The 20,086-nt window shown below is 41.4% G+C and overlaps 1 protein-coding gene across 1 annotated transcript in view; it reads right to left on the reverse strand.

Moving 5' to 3' along the window:
- Nucleotides 1–124: 124 nt before the first annotated feature.
- The window catches only part of LOC102062007 (protocadherin Fat 4), a 40,493-nt gene continuing 20,531 nt past the window's right edge, over nucleotides 125–20,086 (reverse strand). Inside the window, exons 21-43 of the mRNA XM_074536635.1 lie at nucleotides 18,868–19,175; nucleotides 17,995–18,264; nucleotides 16,706–16,843; nucleotides 15,744–15,960; nucleotides 14,976–15,134; nucleotides 14,430–14,581; nucleotides 13,132–13,300; nucleotides 11,923–12,131; nucleotides 10,366–10,545; nucleotides 9,564–9,783; nucleotides 9,080–9,216; nucleotides 8,254–8,397; nucleotides 6,916–7,160; nucleotides 6,326–6,435; nucleotides 5,503–5,637; nucleotides 5,226–5,362; nucleotides 4,854–5,051; nucleotides 4,456–4,550; nucleotides 3,353–3,508; nucleotides 2,463–2,660; nucleotides 1,782–1,904; nucleotides 1,188–1,398; nucleotides 125–730 (exon numbers count right to left, since the gene is read on the reverse strand). Coding sequence (XP_074392736.1) covers nucleotides 518–730; nucleotides 1,188–1,398; nucleotides 1,782–1,904; nucleotides 2,463–2,660; nucleotides 3,353–3,508; nucleotides 4,456–4,550; nucleotides 4,854–5,051; nucleotides 5,226–5,362; nucleotides 5,503–5,637; nucleotides 6,326–6,435; nucleotides 6,916–7,160; nucleotides 8,254–8,397; nucleotides 9,080–9,216; nucleotides 9,564–9,783; nucleotides 10,366–10,545; nucleotides 11,923–12,131; nucleotides 13,132–13,300; nucleotides 14,430–14,581; nucleotides 14,976–15,134; nucleotides 15,744–15,960; nucleotides 16,706–16,843; nucleotides 17,995–18,264; nucleotides 18,868–19,175 — 4,124 coding nt within the window. The 3' untranslated portion in view covers nucleotides 125–517. The remainder of the gene's footprint in view (nucleotides 731–1,187; nucleotides 1,399–1,781; nucleotides 1,905–2,462; nucleotides 2,661–3,352; nucleotides 3,509–4,455; nucleotides 4,551–4,853; nucleotides 5,052–5,225; nucleotides 5,363–5,502; nucleotides 5,638–6,325; nucleotides 6,436–6,915; nucleotides 7,161–8,253; nucleotides 8,398–9,079; nucleotides 9,217–9,563; nucleotides 9,784–10,365; nucleotides 10,546–11,922; nucleotides 12,132–13,131; nucleotides 13,301–14,429; nucleotides 14,582–14,975; nucleotides 15,135–15,743; nucleotides 15,961–16,705; nucleotides 16,844–17,994; nucleotides 18,265–18,867; nucleotides 19,176–20,086) is intronic.

The raw sequence follows: 20,086 nt of genomic DNA on the forward strand, positions 1-20,086 counted from the left end.
GCTGCCGTGCTCGGGAAAATATCCGGGAAAAGCCGCTCCGTCGGGGCTGCTCCCGGCTCCGGAGGAAGGCACCGCCTCGCTGGAAAAGAGGAGAGAGAGAGAGAGAGAGAAAAAAAATATGGAGGAGAACAGGAAAATTAGAAAACAGACTCTGGTTTTCAGACGCTGCGGCGGACGATTCTGCGCAAAGGAACGGAATTGATGTCCCCAAATTACTCGATCTGAAGCAATGACAAGGCAGCGCCTCTGGAATCGGGTTTATTGTCTTGTCTTTGACACGTGCCAGAAGAAATTAAATACACAGTGAGACAGCGCTGCTGCTGGGAAAGCAGCCCTGCAGCTCAGCACTGCAGCCCTTCCCGCATATTGCTTGTTCTCTTCCTCATCCATCCTTAAAACAGCAACAAAATTAAAATCTGGATAACATTCCCATATTCTTATTGCTCATTTAATTCTGAGCTGTTCCAATGAGTCTCATTGTGGTTTTTCTAAAAATGTTCTTCATGGAGTGTTCTTATCAGAGAGATACATCATCACCAGACTCATCGTTTTCAGACTCATCATCTCCAGGTTCATCGTCCTCAGACTCATCATCTCCGGGCTCTGGGTCCAAAATCACTGCCACCTCTGAAAACTTGACTCCTTTCAGTTCTTTCTCAGGGGCAGGCAGTGTGGGCTCAGGTGTTAAGGAGAGAGCTGGCTTCTGGTTTGTGTCTGTTGGAAAGGAGTCCTGCAAAAAGGCATAGCGCAGGTGAGGCAGAGAGCTACAGATGGCTGAGTGTGCAGCAATGATAAACGGTGGAAATTGTAAAATTGTGAGCCCTTTACTGTTCACATTCCATAAAGACAGAACAGAGTCATCACTTCTGGATTAAAGTGGTGTTCCTTCTTCTAGGCACAGACAAACAGCCCTCCTCCTCCTAAGATTTTTAATAGAATCACAAAATGGTTTGGGGTGGAAGGGACCTTAAGAGATTGTCCAGCCCAACCCCCTGCCGTGGGCAGGGATGCCTTGCACTAGAGTAGGCCACTCCAAGCCCTGTCCTTGGACACTCCCAGGGATTACTTCACAATATATTTTTTGTTTTAGTTCTATTGGATTATTTTTTTTATAATTCCTTCAGTTACTTGGTGAATAACAATAAAATACCTTTCACTCCATGCTTTGCAATCATAAATCTCATTACCTGTTCTGTTGTGAATCTCGCTGTGGGCTGGACCTCCATATTTCTGCTTTCAGCAGCTTTTTCAGGTGCTCCATTTTCCTCACTTTCACCCTTGTAATCCAGCAGCACTGTCTCCAGGTAATTGTCTTTTTCAGGGCCCTGAATTTCATCTTTTTCAGCATCATCTCCTCTGGTGCCTTCCAGGTTGTCAAATGACATCACCTCAGTTCTCCTAAGAGAGGTCAGAGAATTCATAGCACAGACAAAAATCTCAGCCTCTACAACCAAGAGCAGCATCTCAAAATTACACTGATCTCAAAATTAGTGGGATTGTACCCAGGGGAATAAAGTAGCTTCCTGTATCCTGAAAGGTCTTTTTTGCATTAGGATTAACAATTTGCTAGAGTAAGTAGGAATTTGTCTTTGATACAAGATTAAAAGGTATTAACTTCCTTCAAGTGTAGAGATTTTTAATTTGTCATTTTAAGGGTCCTTAAAAATGGACCTACAGCCTAGTGGGAGATCCAAGGAAAATCCTATGGTACCAAAATAAACTAGAACCACGGTTTTTATGTGCAGTATTTTATAAATTTGTGATTGCAGCAGTCTACTTACCAATTATTCATGTGTTCTGGTTTCTCTAAGCTTTTCAGGCTTCCATTTTTGTCATCTGCCCACGGGTTATCAATGCCCTCCATGACATCAACTTTCTTAACCAAATCCTGTTTCCCATACTTTCTGAAAATAATACATTAATTTATTAAAATAATAATAAAGAATTCTTCTTGAAGATTGGCTTTACAGTTGTTTTAGAAACAGAAGATGAGTTACTTGTGTTATAAATTGAATACATAACATTCATTTTCAGTGCTGTTCTGGGGATTAGTTTGGAGTATTTCCTATTTTCCCATAATGGTAGCGGGGTAAATGGTTTGCTTCCCTTCTGGAAATTGTTTTCGTCTCCCATGTGGCCCTGCTGCCACTGAAGTTAAGCAGCAAAACCTCCCTTGATTTCATCATTTATGGGGTTGGAAAAGACCGATGCGCCCCCCTTCCCAGTGAAAATTTCTGCTGCCCACATTTCTCTCGTTCAGAACTATTTGTTTCTGCTTTTGCTGTGTGACAAACACAAGAAGAAACAACCAAGAAGAAACAACTTCCAGTTGTGTGTGGTGCATCCAACATCACAAATCTCGGGCAGCGCTCTCCGCAAAAGCCGCTAGTTTATCAGACAAACACCTTTCGTTAAACCCATCAGCAGTGGAGGTGGATGGCAGTGAAGGCAAACCGTGGTACCTTTTCCTTTTGAGGTCCAGCAGGACGTAGGCCAGGAAGGCGATGAAGGTGGCAGCCAGCAGCACGCCCAGCACGATGGCGGCCGTGCGCTCCGGGGCTGCCGCGGCCGCCGGGGCCTCGGGCACGGCCGCGCTGACGGGGGCTGAGAACACCTGCTGCAGCCCCAGCTCAATGGCAGCCCTCTGCTCCCTCAGCTTCCTGGGGACACAGGAAAGTGGCCATGGGTTTGAAAATACATTGGTTTGAAAATGCAGAATATCCCTCCCTGCTCTGCCAGGGCCTTCCCGAGCATTCGGGCTTTCGCATCTCCCCTTCAGGAGAAGCTCCCAGCCCTGGGGCTTGTGGCCTGAAATGCTGCAGAGCTTGGACACCTGAACTAGGATCCACATCCCTGACAGGTTACCAAAGAAATGTAAAATACACCTGAAGTGTGGGGCTTTAATCTACAGTCTGCCACTCTGATATATATATAGTCTATATATGTATAGTCTATAAATATAGTCTGTATATACGGTGTGTGTATGTGTATATATATACACACACCTGATATATATATATATCAGATGTGTATATATATAGCAGGTGTACATATATATATATATATATATATAAATATATATCAGGTCAAATATATATTTTAATTAAACTATTATTCAATTATTTTAAACTATTAAATTATATTTTAATGATATTCTTTCTCCGTCAGCTTTTTTTCTTCTTCAATTTTCTCTCACTTTTAAATCTAATTTGCACAATGAAACAGCCTTACTCATGTTTTTGGCTAGCTCTGGAAATTAGATTTCAGTAAATAGTGAATCAGCTTTCTGAATTCTAAAATGTCCTGTCTGCACGAGCTCTGGCCCCCACAGGTCGGAGTGTGCCACACAGACCTTTTCATATCTTCTGCAGGTACTTCCTGGCGGGCCTCATCAAAAGCAATGATGTCTACGTGGGTTTCATCAGTGCTGCTCCTTGAATTTCTGTCAGACTCCTTGGGATAGATATTAAGCACGAATACATTCCATCCAAGTTTCTCTTCCAGGACCCTGACATCATATGAAGAAAATATTTTTAATTAACTGGGCAATGACAGATTCTTTTACTCTGGAAATTAAGTATTATTTAGTACAACATTTGGCAGATATTAATTGATACTAATAAGAGGACCTTGGCAGGTATTTTGATCAAAGCATGTAAAAATGCAGGATTATCATCAGCCAAGGAATTAAGCTATTTGTCCAAAATTGTTGAGTGAGTGAGTAGCAGAGGAAAAAAATATCTATAGATTACTATAAACAGTAAAGGTGGGGAGGAGGGAAATTCAGTCTCATAATCCCCATTGTTTTCTCCTCTTTTTCCAGAGATTTCGTGCTGGATGGGACCAGTGGCCCAGTTAATCCATCATTCTGGCAGCAGTCAGAACCAGCTGCTTCCAAGAAAGTTTTCCATTTCATTTTTACCAGCAAGAACTGGTCCATAATAACACCAACATCACAAACTCATTTTTCCCACCTTCAGAGTGATTTCCCTTCATAAGCACAGGACTCAACCTTTCCAATGTAAATATATGTTTATGTGTAGCCAAACAAAAGATCTTCCATCTTTGTTAACATGCCCAAAAGGCCAATTGTGGTTTTAATTTAATGGTGGGTTTGGTTTGTGCTGTCTGCCCCATGTCTCCACATTTTTTTCCTGCAATCCATGAAAACCTTTATCCTAGGCTGTTAAAAATGACACAAACCTCGATGTGGGAAGAGACCACATGAAACTGTCTAGTCCAGTGACCTCTTTGAGATGCGTCAGCTTCAGGCTAAAAACTTACAAGGCAAAAATTGGTGGATTCCTGTGAATTCACTCAAATTATTCTGAGCTCTATCAGATTGAAGGCCTGCCTTTTCATGAGCACTGGCTGCAGGCTATCAGACCCCTATCCCAAACTCTGAATTTATCATTAGATATTATACCAGAGTAAGCTTCACAGTTTCAAAAATACCTTTGTACTTCAACACTCTTTCTTTCCACAGCACTGATCTTCTGATTTAGCACCAGCATCACAACGTTGCTGCTGGAACTGGAATCAACAGTTACCTAATAAAGAATCACAGATAAAATTTTCTAAAGCATTTGTACCTCTCATAGATTGATCAAAAAAAAACCCACAAAGAGCCCCAAAGTAATTTTCCTCCCAAAGTCAGGTTTTGTGCCAACATATTTTTATATGTCAATGAAAATGGCAACCTCTTAATTCCTGTATGTAAATATTCATGTATCTGACAGCCCTATTGACAGAGTTAAGTAATTTTGTAGTTTTGCCATTACCAAAATTGGCCCTTCTTGTTTACAGTTTGGACATGGAAGTAAATCAGGATTATACACAAAAATCTTCCTTACATTGACTGTTGTCTGGGCTGTGAGGCTTCTTGTGCCTTGGTCTGCAGCTTGGACTTGCAGATAAAACGTTCCAGCTTTTCCTGCTACAGAAACTGTGAAAATCTGCCCTGAGTTTTCATTGATGTCGAATTCGTTGGTTTGACCTCCCACTAAGCTGTACTGCAGACGTCCATTGTCTCCTGAGTCTGGATCTGCAGCCTGGGTTTAAAAAAGATGATTTGAGACACTCAGCCTGTGCCTTTTGGGCTGCACCTTGTTCTTCAAGCAGTGAACTCAGCTCTCAGGAGCAGCTTGAAGGCTCCTCTAACACAGTGGGAGAAACCCAGCTCTGTGCCAGGGCCTGTCCTTGTGGGGAGCACAGGAATACTGTACCTGGACTGTGGTGACAGGGTATTTGTAGGGCACAGAGCTGGGGATGCGGGCGCAGTAGGAGGGGCTGGGGAAGGCGGGCGGCTCGTTCACGTCCTGCACGGAGATGGTCAGCATGGCCGCGTTGGTAGCAAACAGCCCTGGGGAAACACCAGTGAGAGCCTGCACCTCCTCAGGTCACATCCAACCTTACAAAGACAACCACAGCTCCTGGGTGCATTGCAAACACAAAACGTGCGTCCACTGCTGCCCTGGAATGTCATTTAAAGCAAGAGGTTACCTGAACGCTGCGCTTCTGCAGCAGAGGAGACTCTTGGGTTTGCTTGAATTAAAACCACATACTGAGAAACTTCCTCATAGTCCAAATTAACTGCTGTTCTCAGCTTACCACTTTCAGGATCCAGTCTAAAGTGACCTGAAAGGACAAGCACACACTTCTGCTGCGACAGCTGCCCTTGGGATGTGTCCATGGCTGCTCTGAACAATGTGGAATTCAACACTTCCACTGGCCAGGCAGCAAAGGTATCACCACAGCTACCAGGGCTCCTACCCCACACCAAACAGCTCCTTAACATGCCAAGGAGCAGTAAATGTGAACAATGATTTCACATGATTTCACAAATAAGGAGAATTGCAGCTCCTTCTGCACAGCTCCATTTTTAAATGCATTTCCGAGTTTTCTCTCAGTTTCTATGTAATTCCTTTCTTGTGGGCCAAATGGAGCCTGGGCACAGCTGCAGAGGGCAGATGCCCTAACATAAATGCAAGGAAATGATGGACTAAAAGTGATTGGCAGGGAGGAAGCTTCTTGTAAACCACACTTTCTATTTTGGGTCCCCCAGTCTCTAAATTACCCTTATCTCAAAATTTAAGAATAAAAGAAGCCATTTCTTAGCAAGTTAACCACCCTTCCTAAAGCCAAAGATCAGCAAAGTCAATGCTGAAAAGCCCTGAAAAAATTATTTGTTTTTTAAAAACTCCTGTTTTTAAAAAAGTTTTATCCATGCTCTCCATCTCATTTATGCACAGCAGCACCTCCCATGCAAAAGACAGGTTACGATGTTCTCCTGGGTATTTTAACTTGAAATGGGGCTGGTACTCACCTCTTTCATTGCCAGATACAACAGTGTAATCAATTGGTTTTCCTGAAGTTTCATCCACAGCAAAATCATAAATTAAATAATCCACTCCAGTGTTTTCCGAAACAGAAATGCTGATGCAGGAAGTAAATGATGAACCATAATGTTAAATTTGCCAACAGTGGTTGCCCAGGCAGGCTTTGAAATTTCACTTTTTAAAAAAGGGTTCTGTGTGGAAAATCTTGCTCCCTCCCCCTAGTTGTTTGCCAGATCTGCCCAACTTTCAGAATACAGTACAAATCCTGGTTTTCCAGCCAGGTTTTGGGTCATCCTTGAGTAAAACCTAAGGAAAAATGTTTTATAGTGTTCAAGAGCAAAGGGACAAAGAGTCTGGCTTATAAAGCTGCAAAGTACAGAAATAAAAGGCAATGCCCCAGCTCACATTCACAGAACCCCAAGCATAGCAGAATTTCCTGTGTTTTGCTTTAACACACCCCCAAAACTGATGTCCTTTCTTCTGCATGGAAAAATATGAAAGTGACCTTCAAGTTTGCTCTGTTTTGCACCACCTGGGGAAGACATCCCAGTTATTTAAGTGGATGTGAAAGCCTCACCTGATCTCACTTTGGTTGAAGCGAGGCACGAAGGGACGATTGTCAAACACGCTCAGAGTAACCACAGCAGTGCCACTTAAAGGGGGAGAGCCTTTGTCCCTTGCCATCACTGTCAAATGCATCTCTCCAGACCTAGACAGGTTCCCAGTTGTAATTATCCTCCCCTCACTCAAATCCTCTATCAGGAAGAAGGGGCTCACGGTGGCGTCCGGGAGGATGTAATACTCAATGAGGCCATTGTGCCCCTGCCAGGAAAGGAACACAAAATCATGGAACTGGGAGTGTGTTTGGAAGGGTGGGATAAACACTGAAACAGAGATCCAAAAAACATCTGAATGGCTCTAGTGAAATTATTTTGAAAACACTGTTTTGTTTGTTTTTTTTTTTTTAAGAATGAAAGCTATGGTAAGATGTGTAAAAATTAAAAAGAAACACAAAGCAGAAGAAAAGACACAATACTTTGGTCATTTACACAGCGAAAACATGGCAAAAATTCTCTAATGAAAATAAGTTAGATGTGTAAAGGGGGACAGTCAGAGTAGTGAGGGTGGCACAGGAGGACAAGTGCCACTCTGCACAGCTGAAGGAGGAGTTTCACTGGGGTCTCAATGCAGATCTCCTACAGTTCAGCAATTTTCAAAGGCAATTGCACTTTTTATACAGAATCATTGAAAAGGCTGATTAAAAAAGGGCTGTTAGATGATTTGCAGCAATGTACCACAGCTGCAGCTATTCCAACCAAAATTATGCATGAAGAAATAGGAAGGCACCTGCTACACCTATTTTGTTGTCACTTGGAGATGTTTTATCTTGTAAATGATATAATTACTAGTGATGTTGTCATGGTGATGTGGTTGACTACTGGATATCCCTGCCAGTGCCTGCATCCTATTTGATGGGTGTAGTAGAGATATATCAAACAAAATTACATTTAACAGTGGGGACAGAGAGAATCAGCTGGGATGCCACACTTGGAGGAGTTTGGTGAGCAGACATTTCCTTGCTCAAAGGAGTTTGGTGAGCTCACATTTCCAGCTATATGATGTTTAGTTTTTACAGATTCTTCTACCTCAAAAGCTCAAATAACTTCAGAAACACTAAATTGATTCAGTGCTTGTATATTTATGAAGTGCTGGCGCATGCAGCTCTGTGTAGGAAAGGGTAAAATTAAAGGAAATACAGCCAAGGAAACATGCCCAGAGCAGGGAGTACATCAGTGTCAAGGCAGAGCCAGCTGAACTCCTGATTTCCAGTTGTCAGTAGTGAAGCAGGATTCACTTTGTGCCTGGAGGAGGAGCAGGATGTGCAGTGCTGAGGGGGCACAGAGGAATCTCTCACCTGGTCGCGGTCGGTGGCGCTCACGGTGAGGACAGGAGCCCCCACAGGATTCACCATGTTCATGGCAGCAGAGTAGGAGCTCTGGGCAAACACTGGGGCATTGTCATTCACATCCATCACTGCCACTCTGACATGGATGGCTGCCTAGGAAACAAAGGGGTGCCATGCATCTCAGAGTATTTAGAAACTCTCATTTAGTATTGTGTTTTCTTTACGTGCACATGCAGCAGAAATGATAAATCAGGCTTGGAAAAGGCTGCAGTAAAATGTTGTCTGGGTTTAATTGGGTGAACTCAGCATCAGAGATCCCTACAGGAGTTTAGCAGGAGAGGCAGGAATTCAGTGTTGCACTAGGATGCTCCTTGAAAGGTGTCTGAATGAATAAGAACAGGACATGTTTAGGAGACCAACATGTCCTCCTTGCAGTTAAGGAAACCACACATACTCTGATTCTGTTAAAGTGTCTAATAACTTTTCAAATAAAGGAAATACAGCAGAACTAGAACAATCTGCTGAAAATACTACTTCTCCCACAACAAATTATCACATCACTTACAGTTCTCACAGCAGGAGACAACTCCAGCTCCCCAGCACAGGTCAGTCAGCAAACAATTCAGGGTCAAAGCCTACCATTCATAATTTTGAATATTTCACATAATTAAAGTATACTACTACTCAGTGTGGTTAAAGGCTGTAGAAGTCTGACTCTAAACATGATGAGGTGACTCATTTATTCTACACAATAAATGGCTGGGATGGATCTCCCTCCCAGCAGTTCAAAATCCACTCTCAAGTGTTGCTGTTCATTACAGTAATGGTCTCTTACCTGATAGAAAGGGGCAGATTTATTGTTGACTGCAGTCACTGTGAGGTTGTATTTATTCATGGTTTCATAGTCTGGAGAGTTCTTTGTCTTAATGATGCCCTGTATTGCATCTATTTCAAATATATTTTCTCCCTCACCTGAGACAGATTTAAACAAGCATCATCAATTAATATATCTTAGCAACACATAATTAACTACACTCTTAAGTTATATGTTTACTTGTGCCCTGAACTCATCAAAACAATTTTTAAGTAGTGTATGGATAATGTAGAAGAAGAACAGAAATATTTTGAGTGGATGGGCATTTGAAACATGAGCCAAGGTTTGAAAATTTTATGAGCATGAATTAGTAACATCCCAAACCAGGAGAAAGTGAACATTCTTGGCTTTGGTGGAAAGAGGTTAGGAAATAACATGGGTAATACTAATTATATTCATAATTGTATAGACAAAGAGCCAGTGCAGTGGCAGAATTGCTTGTTACCTGTGAGCTCATACAGAATGAAGGCATTGTCTCCTGTGTCTCTGTCTGATGCTGTGATTTTTCCAACTATGAATCCCACAGGTACGTTTTCCTGGACACTGAAGTCAGGCACTGGATCAAACACAGGTGGCCAGTCGTTAATGTCAGTGATCTTTATCACAACTGTGCAGTAACCCCTCTTCTTCTCAGGGATCCCATCATCTTCAGCATACACCACAACCTGTAAGTTGCACAGTTTTGGTAGTGAGAGGTCACACAAAGAGGTTTTTGCATAAGGATTAAAAAAACCTTGGTGAATTTAAATCTTTGAAATATTCTTATGTAAAGTCCTGTTCTGAATTCATCTCAAAATGATTAATGAAAACTTAAGGAATATTTGGGTGAATAAAAAAATCATTCTGTGTAGAACCAGCAAATTCACCAATATTTTTGCTTGAAGCAAAATAAGACCATAAAAAATAGCCAGCAGTGGCAACAACAAAAAGGAGATTAACTGAGAATCATATCTGCAAGGTCTCAGCACTGGTTCAGGCATCAGACAGGGCTGAATACATGAGCTGTCATTGTGAAATTAGTTATTCATGTGCTGAAGTGTTTCCAGGGCAGGTGAACAATGAGCTGTGCTTGAATTTCATTCTAGACAAAAGGCAGTGCCTTGTTTTAATAATGTCTCATGCCTTGAGATGCTCCTGTTCTAAACCAGTGCAGAAAATGCTCAAGCATTGTCAAGCTAAACAAAAGCACAAGTGCCACCTGTTTTCCAAGAGAAAAATAAAGAAGATTTAAAATATCTAAATCAAACCTGGTACTCTGTGGGTTCCTCTTCATAATCAAAGGGGGCAGTGGAATAAAGGATCCCAGTGGTTTCATTTATGCTGAATTTCAGTCCTTGTCCATTGAGAATGCCATATGTCAGGAAACCATTTCTGCCAGTGTCACTGTCCTGAGCTTTCAGCTGCACAATCTGAGTAGCAGGGGAATGCTGGAGGGAGATATTGAGACTCTCAGAGACTGCTTTGCTGTAATTGCTTGAATTATGTGACAGTAACAGGTACTGCATCCACTTACAATAGTATAGACATTTTAAAATCCAAAGTATACAACTTGTTCAGTACAGTAAGAGAGTCTCTTGCTTTCTCTAATTTACAGAAAATAACTGTTTTCCTCCCCCCATATTTCTACCTATAGCTGCAATTTTCAGGAAACAATATTATTTCAAACAGGCCAAATGTTAACCTCACTATCTGACGTGCTGTTATTTCTGTGTAACAGCCCCTTCTCCTATGAAACTCAATGGGGGTTCTCAACTCCAAAATCACATTTCTTTCTGAGCACTATTTGGCTAATAATTATCAAAATAAACAATCTGATTTTTCCTTTTTAACAATGTTCTTTGCACCAAGATTGACAGAAGGTATCAGTGTTTCACTTGCAGGGCCATTTGAGACTTGATCTGAAGTTATTTGATCCAACAAGGCATCTAGCAATTCCCACTGTGTAAATATTTCACATGGAAATCAATTTTTTAAGGTTGAGGGGTGTGATTCTAGTTCTTCTGCATTAAACTCACTGGGAACATTAAAATTATGTGTAATAAGTTGAACCCCTAATTCAGTGGTAGAAATGGACTAGACTTCAAATCAGTTGTGGCTGCTAAAGACAATATGTGTGCATTAGGTGGGGATCTCAAAGGCAAGGTATGTGCTCTATAAAATATCAACATGATCAATGTGCTTCTTTTTTTTAAAAAAAAAAGCAACCAGCAGATTAAAGTGTGAAAAGTTTTGCTTCAAAATTGAAGAGTGAAATGTTGAGCAAGATGCTTTTACATATTTAAATGCTGTGGCTTCTTCTGTAGAGAACTACAGTGTCTGAAAATCTGACTGAGACCTGGCTTGTTCTCTGCTGCTGATCACTTGTGCCAGCAGAATCACAACAGATTGTACATGAACAAGAGCAGAAATATTGTTAAATTAGAGACTGTGCCCTGGTACTGCCCTGTGTGAAGCTCCCTCACAAAAGGCTGAGTGAGAGCCCATGGGGTGCCCAGCACATCCAATGGATTTCAAATTCACCTGAATATTCTCTATGTAAAACATTCAAAATGCAGTGGTAGTTCTTCCTTCATGGACCCCCTCTGTTAGAAAATATTAACTTTTCCTTCAATAAGTCCACACTTCTAGATCATTCTTGGTGTGCATTGGGATTGAAATAAACCTCACAACACCATGGAGGAGGACAGAACAGCAACTCTGCCCAGCTCCTGAAGGTTTACTTGGATACTCAACAAAAGATTCTTTTCATTATTATTATTTTGAAGACTTATTTTTGAGATTCAGTTTGGATGACATTTTCTTACCTCTGGCAATCTCTCTTCTAGTAGAGAAGATGGGAAAACTGGGGGGAAATTGTTTTCATCAAGGACTTCCACCTTCACTTCCACTTCATTAAATATGGCAGCATTAGAGGACTCTGTTGCTCGTACCTTGAAATTTACTGGAAAATCTTCCAGTTTTAGATTCTTACTTGTTCTTACAACACCATTGGATGGATGGATGATGAAATATCCTGTTAAAAAAAAATCGACCAGAAATTATTCTGGTTATGATTCCATTAGTTGAAACTGAAGATATGAATCCTTCAGTGAAAATTACAGATTATTTATATGAATATTGTATGTTACAGTATTCTTCAAAGAACAAAATGAAATTCAATGTTTTTACAAGGTTGACAAGAATGCCAGATATATCCAGGGCTGTAATTAACAAAAAGAAACAGTTCAGAACAATGGGAATCAAAAGGGAGAAAATTCCATCCACCACTCTCCAGCCAGGTATTCACATTCCTCTGAAACAGTCAGAGATTATTTGTCCCTCTTTCAGTTAGATATTTTTTATATTTCCTAACAAGTCCCGTTCTTATTGAGGAATTTTGTAACTACCTACCTGATCACAACTTCATAAAAAACACTTGACAAAACTGAAGTACAAATTGGCTGTTCGATGATAGATTAAAATCAGTTCTATATTTAGCAATAAACCACATGTGACAAAGCACTGATGAATTTGACCGCATACAAACTCACTCTAGGCACTCACACGTTGCTGAGTTAGTTTTTCTCCTAGAAGTTTTTGTGCTATTAGTTATTTTTTGTCCAACCAGACTAACTTTATGCCTGACTAGGTCCAGCCTGATCTTCCTGCAGCAGACACAGCACAGAGCTGGTGAAGCCAGCCCTGCCTTGTGCTTTGTGCCTTGTGCTGCTCTGACAGAAACTCAGTGCCATGCCCACACTTGATCCACACCAAACTGGTGCCCTGGCTTCATTCCCACCCAGGGGTAATGGCTGTGGAACTGAGGGAAGAGCACTAACCAGGAGGGAAGAAACCATCCCAACACTCAGTGTTCATGGCTGTGGAACTGAAGGAAGAGCAAAAAACAAGGAGGGAAGAACCCATCCCAACACTCAGTGTTCATGGCTGTGGAACTGAGGGAAGAGCAGAAGGCAGGAGAGAAGAACCCATCCCACCACTCAGGGCTCCTCCTGTTCTCCACATCCAGGGCTCACCCTTCTCATCTCCAGAGGTGATGCTGTAGTCCACAGGGAGATTGTACCAGGCTCTGACCTCCACAACAAACGTGTCTGGGGGGCTCTGCTCTGCCAGAGGGGCAGGGTGATAGGCTTCTTCCAGGAACAGTGGGAAGGACACATCCATGGGAGCAACCATCACTGACACCTGCAGAGAAAAGGACGTGGCCATGGAGGTGATGTTTCCTACTGAGGTGTGGGACAGCACAAGTCCAGGCCTTGGCCAGTGAGGAGAAGCCTGGGATTGTTGCCTGCTGTGTTTGACACTGCCCTGAAGGCAGCAAATATTGGTGGGAAACACCAAAAAACTCATCAGTTTATGTTCACCTGGGTGCTTTGCTAAATGCAGAGCTCCAGTTCCTCACATCCAGCACATTTCAAATGTCCAGTTCCTCACATACAGTGTATTTCAAAGGACTCGACTAACTAAGCAGCTCTCAGAGGGATGCACTCATCTGCAGCCTTCCACTGGAGAGGGTGTAACCAGAGCAGGAATTTGCACACACAGTATTTTAAAACTATTGTGACAGATTTATAGATTAAGAACAAAAGGTGAGAGGTGGTAAATAAGAAATGCCTACTGCTTCACAAAAATAGTTTATTTCTGTTGCCAGACAGGTGCTGTCTAATCCTCTGAAGAATGATGGCTTGTAAGTCTACATTTTAAAGTTGTTGAAGGTAATTTTCTACTTCTTTATCCATATAGATTTCTAGTTCTTTTTTTTTAATTCTGCTGTGATATTTAGTGGCAAAAGATCACCAGCAAGCTATAAGCACTGTGTAAAAATAATTTTTAAATCACATTTACATTTCTCACTCTTCAATCTAGAAATTATTTTTCTTACATTAGGGGAAAATAAACAGGAACACTTTATTTGCCATCTCCTGTTAATTTATCACATATTTCCATTACATCCTTTCTGTCTGTTCCACTCTCTGACCTTACACAGAAGTCTCTACTGCTCTAACCCTCCTCCCTCACAGCCTGGAGCTTCTGTCTGTCTTTTCTGAAATGGAATGATCACAACCATTCTGGGTGGTGTGCCAGCAATTGCTGGGGCAGCATAACTTGGTAACTGTTATCTTGTAGCCTGAAACAGAAATAAATCAGACATTTATGTCGTTCATGTCAGAAATAAATCTCTGACATTCTGATTCCTGGTTTGCATCGTTTTGCCTGACTAATACCCCTCTCCTGGTGTGGCTGTGCTCAGTTTAGAATAAAGCAATCTGGGGAATTGTGCAGTAAAGAGAGGGCCAGGCAGAAATGTTGGTACCTTCACAGAGGCTGAAAGAGGCGGCAGCCCCGAATCCGTGGCGGTGACGTTCAAGGAGTGGTACTGGGGAGCAGTTTGTGTGGATAAGGCTCTTGTTAGCCTGAGCTCTCCTGTGCTACTGGAAAGACTGAAGAGGCCTTCTGAGTTCCCACCTGAAAACAGAAAAAGAAGTGTTGGAGATGGAACCAGCAGAGACAGTGACTGCAGTGCTTGTCCAGGAGTGAGGAGGCACAGGTTGAAATCCTACACTTGGAGCAAGGCACCCCCCCCGGTCCAACCTCCTGGCTCAAAACGTGGCCAGGAGTGAATTCAGCACAGGCTGTTCAGGGCTTTGCTCCATCAGGTGAGAATCTCCAAGGACAGCCTCTCTGGGCAACCTCTTCCTTTAATTACTGATCTTCACAGAGGATTTTTTACCCCCTCTATGCAGGCAGAACCCAGCAGTTCAGTTTATGGTCATCCTCTCTCATTCTGGTGTCATGCAGCTTGCTTTAGCTGTGTCAGGTGTCCCAGTAATAAACAGCCCTAAGATTTTTCCTAACATACCTGAGATATTGTAGAAAATGCCTTCATCATAGGCCTTGCCTTCATCCCTCGCATTGATGTCCACTACCAGTGTGCCAGCTGTAGAATTGTCTAGGAGGATCTTGTGATATGAGGGCTGGTCAAACTCAGGTCCTTCTTCATTGACATCTTCCACAGTAACTGAGAAAGGATCATCAATTTGGTGAGTTTTACCTGAATGGTTACCAGTTGTTTTTTTCAGCTAATATAAACCAACACAGCTCCTCTGAATGAGAATACATCCAGTCATACTGATCAAAACCAAGAGCTAGGATTCCAAAATCACAAAATCTTTATGCCTTTTTTCCTCCAAAACAACATTTTATTTTTTTTTTAAAGGGAAAAAAAGCCAGTAATCAAGCACTGTTATTTTAACAAGACTAAAAATCACTGTCAACACTGTTTAGCACCCTAGAAACTGCCCTTCTGTATACAAGCAGAAAAAAATCTGAATTATGTTTTTGGAAACCTTTTCAATCAAAATGCCAATAGGTTCTCAAAATACAGAAAAAAAATTGTGACTACATTGAAGGAAGTAATGTCAGTTTGTGTGAAAAATCCTCATTTTTGACATGGCAAGCTTTTTTTAGAAAAATTTCATTTGGCTATAGTGAAAAGATCACACTATCATTTTTGATAATTTACTCTAGCAGACTGCATTAATATTGGTTTATATCTTATAATTACATATGCTGAGTATTCCCTAGGGTTGTTAATGGAAGTTCATTTTCTGTGGTAAAGTAGAGCTACCTGTAATGTTTGCTGTGTCCTGGAGATGTGGCTCTCCAGGATTGAAAGCTTTCAGAACAAACTTGTACTGGCATTGACTTTCATAGTCCAGAGGCTGAAGGGTTGCAATATCTCCAGAAAGTTCTCCAACATAAAACAAAGCTGTCTCTCCAGATATGGTGTAATGAATGATGGCATTGTACCCTATATCTGCATCTGTGGCCACTGCACTCAAAATCTAAAAGAAAAGTCAGCAAGAAAAGGTTCAGAGCAGAACAAAGAGAGTGGCAAAACATGCCCACAAGACTGGTGTTGACCCACAGAGTGTTACTGGCTGAATCACTCATTAATTGATGAATTGCATTGCTGGAATTGTGGCAGAGCAGTTACAGACTGCCAGGTGCCCCCTCTCCCCTTGACTCCTGTAACCTTCAGGGCACATCTGCAAGGCAGGAATGGGGCCAGGAATGGATGCACTGGAGCTGCCCAGGGAAGCTGGGATGCCCCATCCCTGGAAGTGCTCAGGGCCAGGCTGGATGGGGCTCTGAGCAGCCTGCTCTTTGAGAAAGGTGGCCCTGCCTGCCCATGGCTGAGGGGCTGCAACAAGATGATCTTTAATGGCTCTTCCAACCCAAACCATCCCATGATTCTAAGAACAGAGGGATGCTGGACAAATGCACAACGCCTACAGCACCAAACATCTTTAAAACACATTGCCCACAGATCCAGTGAAAACTCAATCACTGTGCAGTGGGGAATCACTGCTGAGGATGAGAGGGAAAGGGAGAGCAGCTCTCACTCTTTGGGAGAATTTTGGGAGCAATCAGTGGGACAGGCACTCCTCTGTCATACAAACCCAACACACTCTGTGATTCCACAAATTAAAAAATGATGTTCACCAATGCACTGCCATGAGAGGTTACTGCCCCTTCCAGGTGCCCAGACAGAAAACAAGTGCACTGTTAATTCTCAGTGCCTCTCACCACATGTGGAGGCTCATTCTCCCTCACAGTCACAGAGTAGGAATTTTGGGGGAGCACTGGTGGGTTGTCATTCACATCTTCCACAGTGATGCTCAGAACTAAGCTTGCAGATTGTGCTGGCTTCCCAGAATCAGTGGCCTGTGAAGGAACAACTTGTCATTAAAAACATTAAAAACAGCATTACTTTGATACAAATTCACTCTGCCAGTTCAATTTTACTCCAAAAATTGTGAGTTTTTGCCTCTGCAGTCTTTCTGCTGGACCAGTTATCCCTCAGTGACACTCCTCTACCCTGTGCTTGGTTAGTTGCCACATCTTCTTGCAGCTGGATCCTCAGCCCATCACATGCTCTGCCTCTCATTAACAATTAATCAAAAGCTCCAGCCTGGATGCAGATCAAACATGTCATGGGATCAGATATGGCACTGATCAACACAGGACTGTGATGCACACATAGCTGGGCTCTGGTAGTTGAAAGAATGAGGAAATCCCTTGCATTTTGAGGGTTTAAAGTGCCAAAAAAGCAAGTTGTGACAAGCATCCAGTATGTGACAAATTCACACTCAGTTTTACACTGCTCCAACATCTGCCATAGAAAATTCTCATCTCTAGGTACATATGCACAGTTTTCAATTAGTCTTACAAGTGTCCACTTTTTTTAACTTGAATTTTTTCTGAAGACACTTCTTAATTTTTAATATATCTCCTCTAGATCTTCCACAAGCTCTTTGACCAGTACTTGTACTTGATGGAGCAAACAAATATATTTGTCAGTGCTAGAACACTTCTTTGTATGCACAGTAATTGATCTGATTAGAAGCAGTAAAAATCCATGAAATCAGCTAGAATAGATAACCTCATGGATGTTCAGTGAAAGTTTAAAGTTTATGCTTTTTCTTTTTTTTTTTTTTACTTGAAAAATCTAATTTCAGGTATTTTTTAAAAGATATAAGGACATATGTTTTGGAAAATGAACAAAATAAGGGAAAGGGACAAATAACATGGATAGGCAAGGCAGCTGTATGGTAAAAAATGAACCCAGGAATGTTTGCAGCTGTTGTGTGACTGTGACCTTTAAGATTTAGGGTTCATAAGCAATTTATTCACTAATACCAATTTACAGAGCAGAAAACAGAGCTCTGCATACAAAACATAAGGAACAGTCAAAACTCATGCATGAATTCAAATGGAATTCTCTAAGATTGAGTGGTTTTCTTGTGATGGTTCAGTATTTCCTCTTTTCTAATGCTGTGAACTTGTGTGAACTTGCATCAAATTTGTCAACTTACAATTATTTTCAATTCATAACTGTCCACCACTTCTCTGTCTAAGGGTTTTTTGGTCATCAGTTGGCCAGTGGAACTGTTAATATGGAATGTTCCAGCAAAATCATCTTGCAGAGAGTAGCTGATAAGTGCATTGTCTCCTACATCCAGATCAGTAGCAGAAAATGTGCCCAAGTCTAGACCAGCTGCATTCTCAGGAGCTGATAAATGAGTTTGGATCCATGCTGAGAAAACGGGAGGGTTGTCATTGATGTCTTCAACTCTCACAGTTACCTATATTGAAACAAAAGAAACAGAAGGAGGAAAAGACACAAATTTGAGCTGTAGAAGCTGTAATCAAAGGAAAATTTTGATTTATTTTAGTCCATGGAAGCCTATAGGAAAAGAAAACAATCAAGAAACAAAACCCAAAGGGAATAGAAAACAACTTCAGCATTTCTCAGCATTTGAGCATTTTAATAACCTCTGAATTTTTAATCTTTTTAAATTCTCAGCTGCAAGATAACAAATATGTAAGATAACACTCTCTAAGTGGAAGAGATGTACAGAACTAATAACCTGGGGCTCTTTGGCTCATCTGCCTCTTGCATGTGACAGAACCATGCACAGAACCAGTTTTGGTGTTAATCAGTTCCTCTGGCTATGAGCTGTTCATAAGGAGCTCTCAGGGAGTGACACAATCTGTGAAGCTGACAATATCTCCAGATGGTAAAATCTCCTCAGGATATAAAAAAAAGGGAAATTAAATAGAAGGCTCTCAAAGCTTCACATTTGCATGACAGAAGACACTTATCTGGATTTTGCTTGACTGTTAATATTTTTAAAATATATTTCATATTGCTTGATAAAAAATATTTTTAACTGCATATTCCATACCAAAGCAGCAGCTGTGTTGGGTGGCACCAGGGAATCCACAGCTTGCACCAGGATGCTGTACAGGTCTCCCTGCTCCCTGTCCAGCCTCACCAGGGCCACGATGTCCCCTTGGTCCCCGATGGAGAACTTGTCCCAGTGGGATTTCAGGGAGTACTGGACCTGCACAGCAATGCTGCCACTCAGAGCCTTCACTGAGCCCACTGCACTCCCTGGAGCTTTGTCCTCCTCAATGCTGAACTCGTAGCTGGAGCTCTCAAAAGTCAGCCCAAAGCTGGAGTCATCTACCAGCAAGTAGAGAGTAACAGAGGCTGAGGAGAGAAAACAAATTAAAATAGTGGAGTCACTGCTGGAATCATCATCATCCGTTTCCTTAGGCTCTTGAGGAACCAGTAGAAACTGATAGAAATTATCACACAGGAAAGGGAAATGATAAGAAAAAAGAAACCAATAGTAATAAGGATTAATATGTAACACAAAACGTGATGCTTTTGCACCTAATTGATTTTCCAGAATAATTGCACTTCCCTGATTACAGAAGTGTTGCTTCAGCCTGACAGGAGTGCAAGGATCACCAGTCTGAAGCTAATGGGATGTGCAGGAATTTCACACTCCTTGAAAACCTGACCCTTAATTACTGTGTAACAAGAGAGGAGGGATGTACATAAAGCCACGAGTGCAATTCCTTTTGTGACCACTTGTCCTATTTTAAGAAAATAATTTTTTTCTCCTGTTCATGATAAATCAAAGTTAACCTCCAAAAAACACATGAAACACTTACAAAAATTACTACATGATTAAATATTTTTTGAGGAACAGAAACTCAGTTGAGGGTGATTTGTCAACTTTTGATTGTTTAAATGTTTCTAATTTTAGGAAGATAAAGGACAACAGAAAAATAAACACGTCAACAATATTATTTGAATACTTTTTTTAGAGTACAGACTACAGCTGTGAAGTCTTGGGGTTTGTACCATAAGTACAGCTGCAATAAATGAATTTTAAAGAATTATTTCTAACCAGGGTTACTAAAACCAAGCTTTCTGTTAATATGATCAGCATGAAGGAGATCAAAAGGTAAAAAGCAAATATTCATCATTGTTCAAATGTAACTCTTTTTTTTGCTAGATTCAGTTTGATTGATGGCAGTTGGATTAATTTAAAATCTAAATGTTTGCAAGGGTTATGTTTATGTGGGAAAAGACAAAAGGGTAAAAAAGAT

Source organism: Zonotrichia albicollis, chromosome 3 (assembly GCF_047830755.1).
Source record: "Zonotrichia albicollis isolate bZonAlb1 chromosome 3, bZonAlb1.hap1, whole genome shotgun sequence".
NCBI lineage: Eukaryota > Metazoa > Chordata > Aves > Passeriformes > Passerellidae > Zonotrichia > Zonotrichia albicollis.